Source organism: Vicugna pacos, chromosome 8 (genome assembly GCF_048564905.1).
Source record: "Vicugna pacos chromosome 8, VicPac4, whole genome shotgun sequence".
Lineage (NCBI taxonomy): Eukaryota > Metazoa > Chordata > Mammalia > Artiodactyla > Camelidae > Vicugna > Vicugna pacos.
The window spans coordinates 75,865,587-75,888,437 of record NC_132994.1 but is presented as its reverse complement, the minus strand read 5'-3'; the positions used below and the strand labels follow the sequence as shown (position 1 = coordinate 75,888,437).

At 46.2% G+C, this 22,851-nt stretch overlaps 1 protein-coding gene across 16 annotated transcripts in view; it reads left to right on the top strand.

The window, feature by feature from the left end:
- The window catches only part of PDE10A (phosphodiesterase 10A), a 327,889-nt gene that overhangs the window by 266,300 nt on the left and 38,738 nt on the right, over positions 1-22,851 (top strand). For all 16 annotated transcript variants that reach the window (XM_072966176.1, XM_072966173.1, XM_072966174.1 and 13 more), the window contains 4 exons: positions 7,492-7,634; positions 10,903-10,986; positions 12,508-12,658; positions 16,271-16,426. In XM_072966176.1, the coding sequence (XP_072822277.1) occupies positions 7,492-7,634; positions 10,903-10,986; positions 12,508-12,658; positions 16,271-16,426 (534 nt within the window). The remainder of the gene's footprint in view (positions 1-7,491; positions 7,635-10,902; positions 10,987-12,507; positions 12,659-16,270; positions 16,427-22,851) is intronic.

Here is a 22,851-nt window from a genome sequence, read left to right as displayed (position 1 = left end):
TAGGGTAAAGTTAGTAGAGTTAGTTTGTTGTAGTTTTTATAAACACTTTGAAACCCACAAAGCTATGTCTGCTCTCCAGCCTTGCCAGGCAGTGTACATGCCCCAGTTGTAGTAAGTCATCGTCTGGTGACCCGTTCTGGACACAGTCAGAGCTGGTGGACCCAGGGCTGTCACCGTGAAGGTGCCTGTTGAAACCCAAGTAATGCAGCTTCAACTCTCTGTGGAACTCATTACCTTTTTTTAACTATAATATTTATTCTCACTGGAAAAGCTTATAAAATTTATATTATTTTCTATAGTTTCTCCAACTCACAAAGAGCAACAGCCTTCTGACCTGCAGCTGCAGGGTACCTGCTCCTCCCCGCTGCCTTCGCTGGCCTTCCAGTGTGAGGAAGGCTTGGTACTGGAGTTATTTCAGGGCTGTTCCAGTTCAGTAAGAAGACCAGTTTGCATGTCTGCTTTAAAGTGATGACTTGCTTCATTGAAGCAAACGTCCTTCTGAATGAAAAAGGAAGAGGCCATGATTCCCCGTGTGCGCCAGCTTCAGTGAGACAGCAGTTGGTCTCCTCACAAGGGAGCCCCAGAGCCTTCCCCAGCCGAGCCTGCCAGGTCACTGACCTCCCCCTCAGAGACAGACCCGAGTTCCAGCGCTTGCTCGGCACTTACGTGATTTTTTTTTTTTTTTGAGCCAGTTTGCTTCGTGGTCCTGAGCACTTTTTCCCCAAGCATCATATGAAGATTAGGCAAAAACCGTGTGGTAAATATTGTCCCAGGCCGTTGATCGTATCTGTGGCTCCCTGCCTTCCCTCCGTGTTCTCCTTGTTTCTAGAGAATATACGTGGATATTTATTGCAGTCGCAGGCCTGAAGCAGGTCTGTGCAGGGTGCAGTCCTGGTGACCGCTAGCTGTTGTCGGGTGAAATGGGCTGGTCCTGGGAAATTCACAGTGTTTCTGCTCTTGGACAAATTCTTATATCCTTAATAGGAGTGTTTTGCCACATGCAAAATACTTCTGATACTGAATGTGGTGATGCTGTTCAGCAGTCTTGTTTGGTTAAAAGGTTTGTCCAAGAAGCAGGGCACACGGGCCACACAGGCCTTCGTTGTGTCTGCTCTTCTGTAGCTTGTCTGTAGTTCTTCGACATCATTCCCCTTTTATTATTAAAGGGACAAGTTTCTGAGCGGCAACATCTCCATTTTATTTTTAGCAGATACTTGATAGTGCTGTCAGCAGAACGATACCCATTTTAAAAGGACTGAAAGGCTCTTTAAAACTGTCAGTTGATTTACCTGAACATTGTGTGATTTTAAAGAAACAATTTGATACGACACCAAAAGCTAACAGCAGAGTAATACATGCCTGTATCCTTGGCCTGGAACAAAGGAGTCCTTTAAGGTAGATCGGCTTTGCACATTTTGAGTTAGAGACATTTAACATTAAAGAGGGGGTGGAAAAAATCATTATTAAAATGAAACCAATTGGCTAGGGACAGATTTAATAAATGGTTCAACCTTTATTTATTCCTGAATTCAACAGCCAAGTATTGGGCCTCTTTTCTGTGCCACACGGCGACTATGATGACTGTAATGTCTGAAGGGCCCCTGTTTGATGTAGCACTTGCTAAGTGACAGACCCTGTTCAGGACACGCTACATATAAACACTCGCCCCTAGTCCCACCGCATCCCGAGTGAGGTTAGTATTAGCTCCGCCTGACACAAGAAGGAATGGACGCCCAGCGTGTAAGGAGTTTGAGGCCGGTCTCACCGCAGGTGCGCACGGTCAGCGCCCAGATGCGTGTGGGCTCACCCCAGAGCTCTCGACCTGCTGCCTTTCACTTGTCTGTAGGAAAGAGCATCGTGAAGACCTTGGCCTGGGGTTTGGTTAAGGAAAAAAAAGGATTTCTTTGTATTTTGGTCCTGTGGTTTCCCGAAACCAGAATAGCTCTGCAGGCAAAGGAAGTCACAGCTCGAATGCTGTATGTTTGCAACAGTGTATTTTCAATCATTCAGCTGTTTTCTGTCAGCTTAGTTCTTAAGGGGCATAAACTTGTGGATTTTCCCTCGTGTTGGTCCTTCCTTCTTGGATTCACCCATCCATCCATTTACTTATTTACTTGATTTTCACTTACATTCTTAGATTCATGTGGAGTCACTCCCCCGTGGGAGGCCCCCATGCCCAGGGTTGTGGAACTTTGTCCGTGTAACCCAGGTGTTCATTGTTCTGGGCCCACTTTTGTGTTAGTTGTTGTTTTTTTAACTTGAAATTCTGGCAGTCTGTCAGCAGTATAAAATTGGAAACTACAACTGCGAAAGATACAGTTTGGGTTTTCATTTCCTCGTGGATGTGGACTGTTACCCCCTCCACACCCCCGGCCCAGGCAGCCTCCCTTTCCCTTTGCAGAGTTCTCGGCTCAGTGTCTCCTGTCAGCCGTGGCTCCCGCCCCCCACGGGCCTGCAGGTCCCGCGGCCACGCGCACAGCTCCGCTGGGTCTCGTCTGCCGTGTCCACCGCAGCGCTGCTCGATGCTGCACAAGGCTTCTCGTGCAGCACTCTCCCTGCCTGTGTGCGGTGTGTCTTTGGATTGTTTACAGGACCAGATTCATTTTATTGGTACCATTCAATGCTACTGACAAACTTCATATTGGAAACTTGCGCGTTAGCCAGTATTCTGTCAGTCAGGTCGGAAGGGTGAGTGGAGCAGGAAGGGGACAAGCTTCCCGGAAGAGAGGCGGCGTGTGTCTTGCGGACTAGCTGTGCCCAGCGTGTGCTGCTAGTGCGGAGAGTCCTTGTTGCGCGGCCCGGTTGCTGTGGTGCGCAGGCTCCCACACGACACCCTGGGCGCAGACTGGGGAGGCCGAGTGCCGGACCGGCCCTCCCCGGGCAGGACAGCGCGCCACCGCCACGCTGAGCCGGTCAGCGCCCTGAGACGCGGTGCTGCTGTCCCGCAGAGAGGAGCGCGCAGTGACCGCCAGCAGCACTGAGAGCGTAACCAGCGCGTGCCCGAGCGCGTTCTGGCCCCTCACGTGTGGTGTCCCCCCGGGGCGAGGTCCCGCAGCGTCCACGTCTGCACCGGGAGCCCCGGGCCCGGAGAGCTGAGCGCCCGGCCCCCGGTGGGCAGGCGGTGAGTGCTGCAGAGGAGACGCCGCGCAGGCGGCCGGGCCGGGGTCGGGCTCTTCGTCGCTTCGCCCTGAAGTGACTGCGCCCACTGTGAACATCAGTGTCAGGGGGTCCTCGCAACACCACCGTTTCTAGACGGTGGTGATTATTGTAGAGATAGGCCAAGAAAGACACTCTGAAGCATCGCTAACGGAATGTCCTTGTCTGCCAGTAAGTAGAGACGCCCTTCTGTGCAGTTACAATGGTTGTGTTTTCACCATGTCGGAGAAACATGGAAGTTATATTCCTGATTCCAGGTCATCTTTCTTCTGTCTTCTGTGCCTTTTCCATATGTTCGTGCCTAAGATACACCGTCAGAATAAAAGGCAGCTGCCTCCCCGGCACCTCTTCCCGCTGGACAGTGAGTCCAAGGCTGATTATTCAGTTCCCGTAGACAAATCATGGTGCAAATCAACTTAAAAAGACAGCATGGTTTTCTACCCTCATTAATAATTCACAGGACAATGAACAAGGTAACATCATTTACTAATAATATTATATGATTTTCTACTATTCATATTGAAAGTCATTTAAAAACAAGGACTAAAGTATCTATAAAATTTTCCCGAATAATTATTTTTTGCTGTAAAGTAAAAATTCCTGTTACTTACCTACACTGATGACAAAATAAAATATAAATAAAATTTAAATTTCATAATTTATATATTTACAAACATTTATAAAAATTATAAATATAAGTTTATAAATAAAAGTATAATTTAGTCTAATTGGAGGTCATACGCTTGTAAAATGTTAAAAAGTAGAGTATTTTTGTGAGGATGACATGAAACGGTGTGTGAAAGGCACTTAGAAACCTGCCTGCCAGAGGAGGTGCTTAGTGGTATTGACGACCGTAGCAGCAATGTTGCTTGCTGCCCAGAGTAGCTCCTTTTCCTAGAACTGTCTCTCAGAATTACTGTAAATCCCAAGTAAACCCTGTTGACTCTTCCCCGTCCTACCAGAACCTACAGCACCCTCGTGAGTGGGAGCAAGTGGCATTCCACTAGGGGTAGGAGGGAAGTGTGAGAACCTCTATGTAGATGTGTTTTTAGGTAAATGACATTGGAGAAGCTGCTTTTCCCGGATTGTTGATACGTGGATGCAGCTTTCATCAAGTTCATGCATCAGTGGTTGTGTCTTGTCCAGGATGCGGTCTCCTGAGACAGATGGGCTTCTAAAAGGAGGAAGAGGTGATGGTGGGGTCCAGTCTGCACTTTTAAACCCGGTCCAGGCTCTTCCTCAGCTGTGTTAGCAGGACCCCTCTGCTCTGGACATTCATTGCCATCGAGCCCCCTAGGATTGCTGCTTGTGGCAAAGTGCTTGGAATAGCTGTGGAATCCACTGATTATTTACACCTATTTCTTTTACAGAAAGATTTGCTGATCTTTTCTGATGGCAGATGACAATGTCTCGATACTTAGAAGGTGTATTCAAAAAAATAAACAGCATTTAATCTGAACCTTCAGATTTCAGGTAGCATTAACACTGAATAAAAAGATACTTGCTTTTCCGAAGAAATGCCTGCTTTGCACACGGAGCATTTCGAAAATGGGTGTTTGCAGGTATTTCGTCACCGTTATGTGACTTCTTTGCTGAAATGTATGTGTCAGATATACAAACTATCATAAACCTTTACGAAGACTGGGAGCGAAACTTTTTTCAAAGCTTTACTGAGGTTTGTAAATACACTAAACTGCACGTGTTTAGAGAGTGCATCGTTGGCAGGGGTGTATAACCCCACTCAGGGAAACCATCACTGCAGACAGGGTGACAGATGCAGCCACCCACCTACACGATTGCTGAGTGCTCCTCTGTGGACCCTCCCACCTGCCCCACCCCATCTTCACCCCCCAGGCTCAGGTGGCCACGATCTACTTTCTATACGTACTTTGCATTTTCTACGATTATTTTTTATAAGTCGAATCATAAATTCTCTGTTCCTTTTTGTCTGGCTTCTTTCACCTAGCATAATTATTTTGAGATTTGTCCATGACGTCGCGTGTAAATAGTTCATTCTTTATTGCTCAGTATTCCATTGTACGGATGTACTGCGAGCTGTTTATTTAGTCACCTGTTGATGGGCATTTGAGTTATTTCTAGGTTTTGGCTGTTACAGTAAAGCTGCGGTGAACGGCTGTGCACAAGTCTTTGGGCATCTGCGTTGCTTCCCCTGAGTAGACACTGAGATGTAGGATTGGGGATCAGATGGTGGGGGTGTTTAAGAAACTGCCCAACTGCTTTCCAGAGTGACTGTGCCCTTGCTCGCTCCCAGCGTCAGCGTGTGTCCCCGCTCCTCCACCTTTGCTGCCTCTGTGTCTTCTGGGGTGGAAGGTCAAATCGTTTGCCTATTTTTCGTTTATGATTTTTTTTTAAATCTCTGAGTTTTGATAGTTCTTTATATATTCTTGATACAAGTCGTCTGTCAGACTGGTGATTTGCAAATATTTGCTCCCAGTGTTTGGCTTGTCTTGTCATTCTCTTAACAGTTTCTTTCTAAGAGCAGTTCTTAATTTTAAAGAAGTCTAATTTATGAGTTTTTCTGTTTATGATCATGCTGTCAACATTGCATCAAAGAAATATTTGCCTAACCTAAGGTCAGAAAGATTTTCTCCTATGTTGTCTTCTAGAAGTTTTACAGTTTCAGGTTCTGCATTTAGGTCTGTGACTCAATTTACTAAAAAATTTTGAGACGTGGTGCAAGGCAAGGCCCCACATCCATGTGTTTATTTTGCACACGGGCATCCAGCTGTCCTGCCCCAGCACCTGTGGGTGCACGGACTCTCCCCCTCCTCCGCCTCCCCTCGGCGGCCCTGCTGCAGACCAGCCAGCCGTGTACGCTTAGGAGTGTGATGTTCTCCTGACGACCTGACCCTTTGTCATTTGAAATGATAAATGATCTTTATCCCTAGTTATGGTCTTTGCTCTGAAATCTACTTACTTGATATTTATACAGCCATTCCAACTTTCTCTAGACTGGTGTTAAATGGTATGTCTTTTCCAGCCTTTTACTTTTATCCTGTTTGTAGAGGCTTCTTGTAAACAGCGTAAGTTGGGTTTTGCTTTTCTAGTCAATCAGACAGTTTTTTCCTTTCAGTGGGGATACTTAGACCAGGCACATGTTATGTTTAGGTGTAAATCCACCATCTTGGTATGTGTTTTTTCTATTTGTTCCATCTGTTCTTTATTTCCTTTTAGTTCTCTGTCTTCATTTAAAGTGGGATTTTTTTAAAATTTTATTTTATGAAGCAGCTTTTCACTTATTAAAATCTTCCCCATGAAGAATTTCATTGTCACTGTTTTTGAACTTGTTTGATAATGTATAAAGATGCAGCTGAATAGTTTGCAAAGTTAACTGATTGACATCACGGAAAATGGAAATTTATCTGAATTTCAGTCAAAAATATTAGTGATTAGGGAACAAAACTTGGAAGTGTGATGTTTAAGAACAATTGCTACTACGTTTATTCCACTTGGATCCACATACTTTTTGGCATATTTTTCTCAAATAGTACAACTATTTCTAAGTATTGAAGTAAACTGAAACAGAACTTAATGTTAGCCATTTCACAAAGTATTAAAGAAAAAAATTTGAAAATTGATAACATAATTACAGTGCTTCATTTCAAAATATATAATTGTTTAGTAAGAACAAAAAGTCTTGTTCATTAAATAAAATTAAATATTTTAAAAATACTTTTTTTAATTTCTATTTTAGTTTATGTGTTATCATATAAGCAATATAGCAGCACATCCCACGTGCGCACAGTCGCTAAAGGAATCCACGTTTATTATACATCTGTCTCCAGATTTGTTTTACCAATAAAGCATTTTACAATCAAACATTTTTCAAACTCCCTGGACTAGAGGACTTTGAGATCACTAAGAAATAAGCTAAATATTTTTAAAAGGAGTCATAGAAAAATACCTTAACTCTTGGCTCATTTGGTTTCTGTCCTAATCCATTTGGGCTGCTGTAATAAAACAGCGCGGACTGGGTGGCTTATAAACAGCAGACATTTATTTCTCCAATTCTGGGTCTGGAGCCCAAGAATAAGGTGTCATTAGATAAACACCAGGTAATCTCACTACTTAGAGAGGATGCTTGATAATAAGTCTTTTAAAATGGAGATGTAATTTTTAAGACACTGTGTGTATCTTCAAAGCCACATATGTGGGTGTCTTTGCAGGGTACGTGGAAGTACACAGTAGGGGCAGTTAGTGGATGGTAATGGTGAGTTCAGGTATTGTTCTGATTCTTTGATACCAACCTCTGGACTTTAATGGCAGAACTTTTTAAACGCTCTTTACTTTTCGCGCCCTGGCTGTGCCCTGCAGATGTATCACAGGATCCGGCACTCGGAGTGCATCTACCGGGTCACCATGGAGAAGCTGTCCTACCACAGCATCTGCACGGCCGAGGAGTGGCAGGGTCTCATGCACTTCAGCCTGCCCGGCCGCCTCTGCAAAGAGATTGAACTGTGAGTGCTTTGTCTGTTTCTTCAGGAGCAGATTTTTAATATGGTTGCGTTTAAAGTGAAATGGGTTATAGAATTAGAATCGTAAGTGTCATGTGACGTGCGTGGGTTCATGTGTTGCCATTTTCCCCTTCTAAGGAAGGAAAGGCCAGATCTCGTCATCTTTAAAAAAAAAAGTCTGAACACCATTTTGAAATGAGTTAACATGAATGTTAGCTTTTCTCATTAGTCTTTTGCATACTTTACATGATGTAATATTTAATATTCAAAATGGCATTTGGTATCAGTTATCTAAAAGTTTTCATTTCCATGTGATTTTAAGTTTACAAATTAAGTTTGAGAATTTAGTAACAAACAGTTCAGCTTTCACACTTTGTTTCTAATCCTATGCTAACATATTTGCTACGGGCGGTAGTGTCGTAGGAAAACGGGGCGAGAGGATAGCCGTGTCCCAGGTCTTGGACGGATCCCTGGGATGCGCCCCCCTCCCAAGTGAGGGTCCTTGGCTTTGCTCAGGAAAGAATTCAAGAGCGAGCCATAGCTGAGTAAAAGCAGGTTTACTCGGAGGTACTCCTTGAACAGAGCACGGGTTGTCTCGCACTCTGAAGGCGGAAGAGGCAGCCCGGGGGAAGGGGCCGTCCTGTAAAGTGAGAGCAGCCTGGGAGGTGCAATTCCATAGGCAGAACTTGGGCCATCTCAGAAGATGAGAGGCCGTGAGGTGTGGGGGTGAATAGTTTGAAGTGAAAGTAGATACACACTCCACAGACAGACAGGGTGCGAGTCTTCTCAGAGGGCAAGAGAGAGGTCGCGAGATGTGGGGCTGTTAGGGCTTGTGGGCTCCGTAACTTCATATGCTCAGGAGCAGAAGGACTACTCCAGCTGTGCTCAGGAAGGGCTGCGGATTCCCAGGAACTGGGCCACCGCCTCGGAGCTGTCGTGGTGCCTCGGGTGTGCCGTGAGGCTCAGGGTCTACTGGAGGTCAAATCTTCTGCCTTCTCGGTTCTAACCAGTTTACACTGTATCCTCAGTTGTGTCATCCTTTTAATGATTGTGCCCTGTCCCCTTCCCTCCTGTCTCAGTGGGACCTGCGCATTATAAGTGCAAGCCAACACTGTTCAACGACATAAAAAATCTTTAAATCTTCAAAAGTGAGCCAGAGCTGATTTTTGTTTATAATTGGTAATACAGATATAGTATTGCTAAGTTAATTATACAAGGAGGCCATTAGACCGATGTGACTAACGCCCAAGTGGTCCAATAAACAAACGGAATCTAAACTTGTAAATGCCTCAGGGTCACAGATGGAAATGCTGAAGGCAGCCAGTCCCAAACAGCCAATTAGGCTTTAAGCGGTAGCCACTCAGTTAGCTTCTCTGCATCTCCTCTACAGAGATGTTTCCTTGGCTCCTGTGAGCAAAGTGCTCCCAACCACTGTAAGTGGGTGCTGCCCTATTCAAGTGGGGTTTTGCTCAAATAAACTCTGAAGATTTTCGGTTTGTCTCGGTTTCTCTTTTAGCAGTTTATATATACAGTGCATATTTGTGACACAATGGGGAATATCTGACTGCAGTCTTTGTAGCCAGCTCCCGGGACAGAGCTCCTTTACCCTTACAGTGTCTTTTGTTATTCAACCATAAGTGAGCTTTGTCTGAGGAATGACTCTGGGAGGGTGAGGGCTGTTTGCCAGAGAAACCAACCTGTGACTAGAGGGCTGGAATTTCAACCCCACCCTTGGACTCCTTTCCAGGGAGAGGGCCTGCGATTAAGTTAATCTCTGATGACCAATGTTTTACTGGTAATGGAATCTCTAAAAAAAAAAAAACCCTAACCAAGGAGTGCAGAGAACATCCAGGTGTGAGCACATCAGGTGCTGGGCAGTGGGTGCCCCTGGAGAGCGCGGGGCGCCGCGCCCTCTCCCACATGTTCATCCCTTCCATGTGGCTGTGTTACGGAAACGACAGGCCAGTCAAGAAACAAGCACCACTCGGAGGTTTGGAGTACTCAGATGTATTACGCCGGCGGGCTCAGAGGGGCTTCTGCTCCGAAGCTCTGAGCACCTCCAAGACATGCGCGTGAGGTTTTATAGGGTAAAGTACAAGCTTGGGGTATTCGGCCAATAGGCATGGGACAGCTTTAGCAGCATTATCATCACAAAAGTGGAGGCGTGGAGGCAGCAAACCAACATTCCAAAGCCAGATATATATCTTTGAAAATCTAGCTGGCTAGCAAAAAAACATGAACAGAAAACCAACACTAATTAACCTTGATTTGCAAGTTAGTCTAGCAGAACTCAGATCAGTATTCCAGTACTTAGATTTGTGAGTTACCTTGTTAGCCCAGCCCAGCCTCTCCTCACATTCCTAGACCTGTGAGTTATCTTGTTAGACCAGCCCGGTTTTTCCTTCACAGCTGTTCCCGAGTTGTGTCTCCATAATAAACCAGGAGTAACTCAAGTGCTGCCCTGAGTTCTGGAGCTGCTCTCGAGCATTATCTGACCTGAGCCTCCAGTTCACAGCCCATTGAGGAGCAGTGTTGGTGGCTGGACTTGCAGTTGGCGTTCATGGTGGGGGGGGGGTGACGGTCTGTCTTGTGGGACTGAGCCCTGTTACCCTGTGGGTTCTGCGTGAACTCCAGGTAGCGTCAGAATTGAACTGAATTGAACGAAATCAGTTGATGTCTGCTGAGAATTGGAGAATTGCTTGGTTTGGAAAACTCACACATTTGGTGTCAGAAGTGTTGTAACTAGAGGAAGTTTGTGTTTTTTTTAATACTTTACTATTCTGTTTATTTGGGTTAAATGTTAGTAACTAAATTAGCATATGAAAAAGTAGGTGATAACTTTGGGTGTTACTATTTATGAAATTTTTTCTGTGTTAAAATAGGAAACAATAATTTTCAACTCTAAAAAGAATCTCAGATAAGATTTCCCCCCTTATCTCAACTTATATACTATATGTGTGGTATTAATAATATAATTATTTTATACCTTTTCATTGCTCTGATAACAACCGCAGCTTCCTTTTTTACAGATTGTTTAATAGACAGTTAAGCAATGGCTTGAATCTTGGACCAAGTTCCTAAGGGGATGTGTGGCATTTCCTCCTTTAGATACAGCAGAGATGTGACTGAGGAGACAGGAAAAGAGACGGCTTAACTCCCAGTGTTGTTTTAGTTTCTTGACAGACAAAAAGTTGAATTACTTTCTTTACTTGTTATTATGTTTATTCTAATTAATTACATTCCCTAGTAAACTACTTTGTTTTTATTTCAGGTTCCACTTTGACATTGGTCCTTTTGAGAACATGTGGCCTGGGATTTTTGTCCACATGATCCATCGGTCCTGTGGGACATCCTGGTATGAATGACCTATAAACTTCCTTTTTAAAATACTGAGTAGTGAGACCGCTTCCTCCCCCTGCCTACATGCCTTGCCACTCTCCTGGTGGATAATTACCTTAAAATAATGCCGTATGTAAACTGTCTCTTCTAAATCATGAAATTAGGAAAGACTACAATGTTGGGCAAATGTACAGCCTTTTTTTGATCTCCCTCAGAGGCTGCCACGCGGTTAACCACCACGTGTCGAACCAGGTGATCATACGAATATAGATTCAACCAAAAGAGATGAGGTTACTTTTCCACATAATCACGCACTATTTTAGGTGTGTTTGGAATATATACATACATTTAGCATCAACTTTCGTCCTACATAGCGTATCAGTTAAAACAGGTGTGAAAGAAACAGGTCTCCTAATTCAAAGCCTAGTGCTTTGTTAGTAATGAGGTTCTGTTGCCCTTTGATTGCAAACCTCTCTCCTCTCACTGTGGCCTGTCCCAGAGGCCTTTCATGGCTTTGCATCTGTGTTTTTACAGCTTAAATATTTAAGCATTTACATACATAAAATGCAAAGAATAATTTTCTTTTTCTCTTTTTTACTAATTAAGTCATGAAGTGGCTTATAGAGGCTCTCAGTATTGCTAGAACTAAATTGTCGCTCCTTTCCTGTGGAATTCTGTGTTTTCCCTTCTATCAGTGACTTTTATAAATTATTGTTTCCAAAGGATGCACACAGGACAACTAATACACTTACTTCTTAGATAGCAGTTGAGAGCTTGACCAGTTGAAACTCTTAATAATGACATACCTTCAGGGACATTTGACAGTTTTCGGTGAGGAAAAATAAAGGTTACATATAGTTAGAGGTTGTATGAACTCTTATCTCTGGTATTTGAGAGAGCCCTCTTTCATACTGATACGCTTTTGTTTTAAGCTGCCTTAAATCCATTGAGAGTTGGTAGGGCCTTCGATAAGTCTAAATACATGTTAAATAGAAAAACTCGTAACTTCATGGTATGATAAAATGTATATGTCATGTTCTTTCCTGTACCGAGTCAGGGTCTTGATCAGGTACACTTGGTAATTTGAGTGCACTCATCTAGAAGATTCTTACGGTATGCATATTTGCAGTCTGTGAATCTGAATATGCTTCTTGGAAAAAATTAGCTAAAAATACCCTGGAACAGGATGGTAATATGTTGTTGTCTGCTGAGCACCGTGGGATGTAGGAGATGCCTGAAAGATAAGCGGGTGGTGGGAGTTGATGCTGGGTGACCGCGGGCTGACCCGGGATCTGCTCCCTGGTGGGCCAGTTCCTGCAGCGCAGCAGAAGCAAGAAAGCGTCTTCCTCTCTGAACTGGCTGGAGAGACCGAGAGAGGTGGTGAGGAGGCCCCAGGGCTCCTGCATCCAGTCACTGTGGAAATCTCCACCGGCGCAAGTGTGTGCGGGCACAGACGTGTGTCTCTAAGCCAGGCTTACCTCCTAGAATGTACTGGTTCTTTACCCCTTTCTGTCATGACCATTTCCTTTCCACGCAGCTTTGAGCTTGAAAAGCTGTGCCGATTTATCATGTCTGTGAAGAAAAACTACCGCCGGGTCCCGTATCACAACTGGAAGCACGCGGTCACCGTGGCGCACTGCATGTACGCCATCCTGCAGAACAACCGCGGGCTCTTCACCGACCTGGAGGTGCGTGTCCGCGCGCGCGCGCCTCTCGCGTGGCAGACAGATGCTCTCTGTCTGGGACACACGTGCGATACGGTTACGTGACGGGTTACCCCCAGGACAGACTTTGGTTCAGTAAATTCATAGATCACGCTTTTCCAATTGCAATAGCCAAGCGTTTTCCCTATTATTTTGTATAAGAAATGTAGATACAGAAATTCCAATGTCACCAAAATATTCCTCAAGGAAACACTCGTTTTTGTAGTCTTCCTTCCCTATTAAAGCTCAGTCCTCTGAAGGGATGTAAACAAAGTGTTCTCTTTGCCCTGTGCCCTGGATAATGTAGTCGTGCTTTACTCCTCTGAGGACAAGAGCCTCCAATACATTTAAAAGCGTATTTGATCTTCTCTAGCATAAGGAAACAGCGGCTCTGTGGTGTCTCACTGATTTACCAGACTTTCTGTGCTTAGAGCTGGTGACACACTCAGAGACTTGGGCCCGCCTCGTCCGTCCGTCCGCTCACGCACCACCGGCGAACCCTTCCCTGCGTGCCCAGCCCCTCCTTCACCCCAGCCGTGTGCTCCCTCCGCCTGATCCCTCCGCCCCGTGGGGCTGGAAAGCCCGGACCCCAGGCACCCTTCCCCCTCCTGGGTGGAGCTGATGGCGCGCTCCAGGGCGTGCGGCCATGCAGAGAAGGGGGCCACCATCTCTGTGGTGAAGAAACTGTGCTTCTCCCAAGGTCACATTCACACCAGAACCCAGGGCTCCTGAGGTCCAGTCCTGTCCTTTCTCCATCCTGTCAGACCAGATTCACAGTTTGGGCGGGAAACTTGGAAGATGCACTTTAGAAAAAAGTACCATTTTAAAGAAGTCAAAAACGTTCCTTTTTTAGTAATAATGTTTAGATGGGGCTTAGCCTAATAAATAATTTATTATTTATTATACACAACAAAGGATAAAATTTGTTATTTTTTAATATAAATTTTTCCAATTTTCCCTTCCATTGAATCCTATAATTTCGAGAATTTCAGTATTTTCTTCATTCAGTCCTTCTCAAGAAAGTGATTTCATTATCTTCTCTGCCAAAAGGTAGCCTGTAAGTTTGAGAACTGTGGATTATAGTTTCAGATGACATTAACATTTATTTTCAAAAATGGAAAATTTTAACATACGTGAGAAAAATTTCGTTACTACATATTGACTCTCATTTGAGTTCCTAGTTCATTATGTTTCTCCAAAAGCTCATGTCTTTTTGGCTAAAAATCATCCCCAAATAACATACATCAATATTTAAAATATATTCTATAAGGAGGAGATCTAATTTCTGACAGAGCTTTAGAAATTGTTATTTGATCTTGTTAAAGGAAAATGTTTAACAAAATAATTATTTTATAAATTATTTTCAGATGCTTGATTCTGGCATACATTTAATAAAACCATTCAACGTTATATTAATAAAAAAAAAGAGGTTTACAAAATCAGAAAACTTTTCTCTATTGTGCGAGATTTTAAAACCTTGAAATTTCTTACTAGACTCATCATGGTTGACCTAGCAGCATAAAATATGGGAAGAGCCCCGAACAAAATGACCCTCAGAACAGAACTAATTGAACTAATTGAGTTGTCTTAAGACGTCTGAGCACGTAGAGTTGGTCACCTGCAAAGGTCGTCAGTTTAGGGGTGATGGTGGCCGGGGAGACCTCTCTGCCCATTTGGGCTGCAGGAGAAACCAGTACTGCTCAGCGGGGGGAGGACAGGAGCAGGACACACAGGTACAGAGACACCTGTGGGGACTTTTGCAGACCCCATGCCCCACCACCATCTGCATCTGCCCCGAGCGGGCTCTGACTTGACACAACCCAGAGTGATTCCTCAGGCTCCTCTCCAGAGCCGGCCTTCCACTTGACCTTGTCTCAGAGGAGGGCGCCCTGGCAGTTCCCCGCCTCTCCTGCGTTAGCTCATCCTGCTCCCCTGGACCGTGTGCTGTTATGTCCACCTCAGCACGCCCCCTCCTCCTGCCCCTCCGCTTGGCTCCCTCCTGACTTCTAGGCTCTTCTTTGCTGCAGACCCTGGGTGGAGTTGCTGTGCTGGCTGGCTCCCATGCCTCTCCTCCCTCTTTCTCTAACAGCAGCTCTGACCAGGCCTCTGACCCCCACACCGCAGACAGTGCCCTGGTCCAGGCACCTTGCCGGGTCCGGGGGTCAGTGCTCAGCTTTCCTCTTTGAGCCACTGTCTTCCTGTGGCTCCTAGGACCCCAGGGCTCTCCGATTCCTCTGACCACGCTGACTGCTCCTCCTTGTGCTGTTTTTTTTTTTCTTTTCCTGACTTTTTCTCTTCCTTCTGACTTTTTAAAGTTGGAATACTTGAGTGAGGGCTCAGACCTTTGACCTCTTTTGACCTGTTTTGCCCTCAACCTTGGTGGGCAGCCCTGTGGCCCTAAACGCCGTATGTACACTGACGCTTAACCTTCTCCAACTAAGACCTGGTCCTCTGAGGTCAGACTTAAACAGCCAAACATTTAACTCTTCCTGTCAACTGGACATCGCGCCTTCATCCAAAACCAAACTCCTGAGCTCTCCTCAGCCTGCTCCCACTGTGACTTCCCATCACAGCAATGACAGAACCTGGCTGTCATACTGGACACCTCCCCCCATCACCCCTCTTCCCGCCCTCCTTTCCTCTCCCAGCCAGGCCATCAGAAAATCCTGTTGACTCTGCCTGCAGAACCTTCCAACTGAACTCGTCTCAGAAGCCTCCATCGCTGTCACCTTGGTCTGAATCTCTATTATATTTCACCTGAATCGCCACGAAACCGCCCCACCGGTCTCTCTCACCCTCCTGAAGTCGGTTCTCAATACAGTGGCCAGCGTGGAGACCTTTTAAAATTGTCACTTGGAGGATGTCACTCCTCTACTAAAAACCCTGAAATCAGTCCCTGGTTCACACATACGATCTTTACCCAACCCCATCTGTCATTCTCTGTGTCCTTGTCTCCCTGCAGCCCCCACAGTGGTGGTCACTTTCCTGGTCCTCTGACCATGGGGTAGGGTTCCCCTGCCAGGATGCTGCTCGCTGCTCCCCGCCAGCCCAGGGCTCTCCTCCCAGAAGCCCCGCCCCACCTGCCCTCCCCACCGTCCTTCCGCCCTGCTTCCTACCCCACCCGCCTCCCACCAGCGCCCTCGCTGCTCTGCTCTTTGTCTAGAGAGTTTGCCAATTTCACAGGCCTTATGACTGATTTACTTGCTACGGTCCTTCTTTATAGTAACAGTCACATTGCTAGAATTTAACACTGACGAGGATTTTGAATGAAAAACTGAAACTGGCCTCTCCTTGTGCAGATTTGCCTTATCTGTAATTCTTCAGAACATTTGCTTTAATCTGATACCACCTACACTTTTTCCCAGAGTTGAGTGGGAAAACTCAAGAATAATTCAACTGTCAAGTTCATAACCAAAAAAAAAACAAAAACGAAGAAACTGGTTAAAAAAGAAGTTAGGCCATTGGAATTTCAGAGATTCATGAAGATGGCAGCTGTATCAGTGACAGAAGTCAACATGATAGGAATGACAAGCTGTAAGTTTCCCCATGTCCCGCTTCTTTGTTTTGAACATCCATGCACTGTATTATTTTTTGAAGCGCAAAGGACTGCTCATCGCGTGTCTGTGTCATGACCTGGACCACAGAGGCTTCAGCAACAGCTACTTGCAGAAATTCGACCACCCGCTGGCTGCCCTCTACTCCACCTCCACGATGGAGCAGCACCACTTCTCCCAGACCGTGTCCATCCTCCAGGTGAGCCGGCCTGGCCGCGCCCTTCTGCCCCCATGTCTGTCACCTTCTGAGAGACACTGGCCATCTGTAAGTAAAAGAGGGGTCTCTCTGTGGTTTTACTTACAAACAGCAGCTGAGTTTCGTTGTAGAACCTTATGCTTAGAGTCATCCTTAGATACCTGTTAGTTCTTTGGATAAAGACTCATTTTTGAAAATTTATGTGTGTATTTTGCAATCATATTTGATTCTTAAGTACATTATACCCTAAGGCAAAATTTGTTTTGTACAGTTAATTTAATTTATGTGGATTGTCATATTCTTGAACCAAGAGTGTTTGGAACAACAAATCTTGAAAGTTAGTAAGCTTTTAAGTGCATTGAAGTTCCTTTATTTTTTTCTTTTGTGTGTTTTTATATTTTATTGTATTCCTTTTAAGATGGTGTTAATGACTGATCTAGATGCTGACAGACCTTCACTGTCTAAGATACATATGCTCCTTCTTTACTTAAAACCATTGTCCTCAAACTGGTCTTAACAAAGTGGCTATTACCTAATGGTCTGAATGCTCTCACAGGCAGTCTTTAAAAACGTGATCTGTCTTTGACTGAAGAAGAGCGGTTCCCGTTTCTTGCTCTCACTGGCAGCACCTCAGAGGAGGCAGGGAAGGCTCAGTAGGTCTTCTGATTACGTGTCTGCAGGAGGGGTTCTGGACGTTCAAGGCTGTGGAGGGGGCCCCACAGCAGCTTAGGCAGCGGCCGGCTCTGGGCACCTTGCGGAGCAGAAGGGTCTTTGCCACTTGGTGCCAGTTTCCTCCCTCGTGTAGCCCAGGCCTCCCTCCCACCACCTCTCCTCAGCTTCTGTGAGTGGCTCCTCCCGTGTCCTGCCCGCCCAGTGACTGGTAGTCCTGCATGCTCGGATCTTTGCAAAACCCAGCAAAATTTACCTGTCTCGGGCCCTCTTCCTCAAGACCGAGAAGGTCAGTGATGAGGTCACTGAAGCACATGTGTGCTGTGGTCACCTGCTGGCTAAGAGTGGGGGGGTCTGTTAGATGAGGCTAGAGAGCTGTTTCACTCAGTCTGGGCCACATCCAGCTGGTAGCTGAACGTTCCACTGCTCGTGGGCTGGTTATGTCCCTGGAAGCAACGGGCAATCACCATTCCTGATGTTCCCTTAAACGATATGTGGACGGATGGATGGTTAGATAGAGTCAAACCACATACCTAGAAAGTTAAGCAGAATAAAAGGTGTGGGTGAATATATGTGTGTCTGTGTGTCTGTGATTGTACACGTGTGTAGTATAGATGCGTGCGTGTATACGTATGACACTCACATTAGAACAGGCAGACAGACAAACATCGTAGAACTTTGTGACAGTTTATAGCTGCACTTTGCCCCTATTCATCATGTGAGGTTGTTTACTTGAACAGGAAGGAGGATAAATTCCAGAAATGACATCAGGACGCCTCCATTTAGGGATGATTAGGGCTCACTGAGTCCCATGCTCATCTTCTGCCCCAAATGAATTTGTTCATTTGACTGTGACATTTCTGAGAATTTAATCTGCAAGTGAACTTCAATAACCTTCATAATGCTTCTTCGGAAAACCTGTTTTAAATACAGTAGAATTAGTTTTTTAAAAGACCAGGATTGCAGAGTACATTGCTGCCAGTTGGAGTAAAGCAAACCGAATGACTTAGCGGTGTTGCAAAGCAGGCGGGAGTGGGGCGGTCGGACCCAGCCGAGGCCGACTTCCAGCCGGGAAGATCGCTCTGCTGGCTGCCCTGGACAGCAGCGGTGGTTCTGAGTGGCCTGCACATTTTCAGCAAACCCTCAGCAGCGTAGGGGCCATGCTGCCTGGTGCGGGGTTCCCAGAGAGATCGAACATCGTCGCTGGAGCTCACGGCAGTAAGTTAAGTCCAAGCAAGCTGTTGGCTCCCACAAAGCTGTGGGAGCGCAGTTAGATTCCAAGCATTAGAGAAGGGATTTCAGTCACTGGCGAGGCAGAACGAGGGGCACAGTCGTTCTTCTGTCTTCAGAGAAGAGACGGTTCTCAAGAGATCACTAGGACGGCGGCTGGATGGGAGGGCTGGTCATGGCCGCAGAGTCGGGCGAAGAGCCCACCAGGTAAAACCTGAGCCCGTATGCGGGGCTGACCAAGCCCCCCCCGGGTGAGCTGTGACAGGGAGAGACCGTGGGGGCCAGAAGCTCATGGCCCCACCTCCATGAGCAGGGTTATTCGGGAAGGGTTCCCCCCTTTTCTGGAAAGTTCTGCACTCTGCTGATGTTACATGCTCATGAGACTTCCCTGAGTGTTTCTTCTCAGCTCCATCTAACTGCCTCTTGAAATTCATTTCTGTAACAAACACACTTGTCCGGTGCCTCCCAGCGGCCGGCACACGCTTTGGGACCGGGGTCTAGTCATAGCGAGAGCACAAGGCCCTGCCCTCCTGCAGCACCCGGTCTGGAGCGAGGGTGTCGGGGCCGGAGCTCTGCCCTCCCGCTGAGCCCCTCCCCGCTCTCCCGGCCTGCCCGGGGTTCCTCCTCACCCTAGCAGGCCCTGACCCTCATACCTGCGTGTCAGCCGAGGGTGCAGTAAGATGCTTTTTCCAGACGCTTGCACTGGGCATCTGGTGTGGCCAGAATTGTGCTGATCGTTTTACCTCCTGTGGTGGTGCCTCATTCCCCCGACCGACTGCACAGGTCAGTGACCCTAGAAGAGTACCCCCCCACCCCCAGCACCCCCACACCCAGTCGCCAAGACCTGCCAGTTTTATATTTTGTCAGGACAGCTCCGAACTTGACCAGTGAGGGTGGTCTCCTTGGGTAACAGTAAAAATTTCAACATCCAGTTACTGAAATATGAGACAGAACAATATGTCGTTGCACCTCACGGGCACCTCTGACAGCCCTATCCGTCCACGCACTCCCGGGGGTGACGGGCTTTCCTGCTGCCGCCCTGGTCTCTGCACAGACTCATTCACTGCGGCCACCAGAGGGCCATGCTCTTGGAACTGTTCATCCTTTGACAGCATGGCCGGATAGGAGATACAAATCTTAGTATGTGATGGTTAGAGAGAGCCCCCATCAGGCCTCCTTGAAGCCTCGTGTGCGTGCGTGTGCGTGTGCGTGTGCTAAGTCTCATTTAGGGGAAAGTGAGCAGATAACGTCTCCTTAGGACAGAGTTTGGGTGGCTCAGGAGGGGAATGTAAGTGGAATGGCTTCAGGTAAGGACATTATTGCACGTGGACAGTGACCAGAAAGTAGGTGGACTTTCTTACCCAAAACTTAGCCATGTGTTTTTAGTAATGGTGATGAAACCATTAGTGTTGGAACAGCAAATCCATTTTAATACTCATTTAATACTTTACTATTCATATTTGTTCATTGTAATATTCAAATCACTTTCCTAATAAGATGTTAATGATATTTCGAATACTGAAGTGACCCTATTTCTGTCTTTTGCCTTCTGTGAATATCCCATGTTCAATGAGCAGAAGTCAAACTTGAGGAAACAGACCAATTAGGAATGATGACTTAATTATTATGAAAAGGTTCTCATCATTCCATTAATTCTGAATTATCTAGGGCTTTTGAAATACGTTTTTAGATTTTTTAAATGTTATCTTTATACCCAGCATTTTGGGACCCCATGGCATTTCCATCGCCTTTTGTGGCGGCAGCGTTCCTGGACGTAGCCGGCGCAGCGCCAGCCGCAGGAGGCAGAGCAGGCTGTGTGTACTGCAGTCGTAGCAGAGGCGTTACGCTTCTACTCAGCACTGTCCCTGCTAAGAAACTACAGTGTTCTAGTTGATTATGAAGGCCAGCTGAAATCCACCCTTTTCTACAGATGTGCTCTGAGTGGAAGTGGTCTTGGGCTGTAAGTTCACTTCTGGGCATGTCTGTTTGCTTGCTTGTGTCTCCCCGCTCCCCCAGCTCTGCCTGCGGAAGTTATCCTGGTAGATTTTCTCATCATTTTCACCACCATCATCACAGCAACCATTTCATCATTTCTCAGGTACTTACCATAAACCAGAAATGTAAGAATTTTGCACATGTTAATGCGTCTGATTTTTATGGTATCCTATGAGGCAGGTATTATTATTCATTTCCATTTTACACGTAGGAGAACGTGCGTGAAAGAGGTTAAGTAGCTTGTTTGTTGTCACACAGCTAGTAGGTGGCAGAAGGATGCTGAAAACTAGAGTTGACGCCAAACCCTGTGTTCTTAGTTACAACACTCTCATGTTTCCTGTGTGTGGTTTGATGCAGTAGGAGAGTGAAATCAAAGTAAGGGTTGTGTGTCTTCTCAAGGCACTGTCGTTGTCAGTGTTGATGCAGTTAGTTGCGTCACTGACGTTTTTCATCCCAAAGCCCCAGAAAGATTCAGCCTCTGCCTGTTGCTTCCAGTGACAGTGATTCACAGCCCAGTGGGGGCAGGCTTGCTGGGGGCGAGGCCTGGATGGGTTGGCGTGCAGGTCTGAAGTCTGAGCTCCAAAGCCGTTCCACAGAAATCTCTTTTATTATTATTTATTATTAATTATTTATCATTAGTTATTTCATTGTTAATCTCTGAGCAGCATAAGGCGGTGGGGAGAATAATTTATGATTAATAATGGTATTTTAAGAGCTTGCTGAGGAGGACTGATCATCTGTCTGCTGCCTCGTTCTGACCTGCAGTCCCCGCCACTGCTGGAGTGGCTCATGTAACCCACGGGCTCTGCACGTCACCACCTTACATAATCATCGGAGGCTCCATGTTACTTTCCACGCTGTTCTTCAGTTCTGCATCCAGCCTTTTTTTTAAAACTTGTACTTTAGTTCTCACCATTTCTCTGTTAAATTCGCCTTAGTCACACTGGAATGTTTGTGGTCCCCACCAGACCCAAACGCGCGCGGCCTCCTGCTGCTCCGCCTGCTCTCCGTCGGGTCCGTCAGAGCTCACGGCGCCCCCAGGAAGAGGCTCCCGCGCTCTTGCACCGTCAGCGCTCAGCCCATTCGTGCAGACCATCCCGCTCTGGTTTTGTGTGTGCTTATAGCTTGTCTCTCCCACTGAACAGCGAGCTCCTTAAGGAAAAAGAGCTTATGCTGTTCAGGGTCTCGGGTATGCTAGGCATTAAACCGCTTACACCCTGACACAGAGTGGAGCACTAGACTGAGTACCTGCGAGGTGAGACATATGTTCTTCCTTTTGTGATGGGGAAGACACAGCCCCGGCAAGAAAGGGGTGCCCCAGCAGTGAACTAGGGTGCTGAGCATCATGGTGTCTGAGAGCCCACAGGGGCCTCAAAGACCAGCCACTCACAACGAGCCCCCGAGGAGCACTGAAGCATCAGGACCACTGCAGCATCGTTTACATTCTCTGACAGCCCACACGTCGCGGCTCCTTAGAGCGTTTGCACACGGAGCCCATCCATCAGCTCTCAGACAGGAGAGTTGCATGCTGCTCACCCATCTTGGGGTCTTAGAGACATTTCTAAGTATAAAATGCTTGTTATTTTATGCTTGATTGATACAAAATGGGATCAACTGCCTTGAATTAATACGAACTTCAAAGTGTAACCTAGGATAGTAGCTATAATACTCTCATCAGCTGGTATATAGAAGTATCTTATTATCTTATGAGGTTTTCTTAGGTTGTTCACCAGTGTGACATTGGAGCTTTCGAAAGATTTGCAGCTCTTTACCTGCTGTGGTTGGCTGCTGTATCCCCCTGGTTTTCTTTCGTTTTGGTAGGAGCAAGATGCTGATAAATACAGACTATAGTCTCATGAGGGAAGGAGCCGTTTACTGTTTATCGTTTATTCCCTTCACACTTGTGAAATGCTGAAGGAAGCAGTGAGAGGGTCCCAGTTCATACAGCCATTCACTACAAAGGTTCACTCCTGAACTTTCCCTCTTAGTTCTCCTCTAACGTTGAAAAGTGAAGTAGTAAGAGAAATAATGACACCTAAACAGCCAGCAGAATATACAGATCCTTTAAAATGGGCCTTAATTTGTCTTAGATCATGGACACTTTTGAGAATCTGATGAAAACATGTGCTTGTGGATGAGACCCTCAGTGTATTATGTGTAGTTGCACTGAGCTCATCCCTCTGTGGCCCCAGGCTAAGAAGTCCCTATTTTAGGGAGATTAAAACATAAATTTTAACTGCATGCTCGAATATTTTTCACACTGTAATTTAACAGCTGATTGGTGATAGAGAGAATGAAGCATGTAAATACACATCACACGTGATCCCGCTTCAGACGACCTGCCGGTAGTGGACGTGTGCCTGAGTGCCAGCCAAACGCACAGTCTGAACCGTGTTTATGAGGTGGGGGAGCACAGGTCACAGGAGTCCGGTGTGAGGCCAGCTGCTGTGCCTGAGTTACGATCAGAGAAAAAGCACACTTTGTAGCGAGGGCCAGAGTAAAGATTTCTTTCCTGTAAGTTTCTACAATAAGAG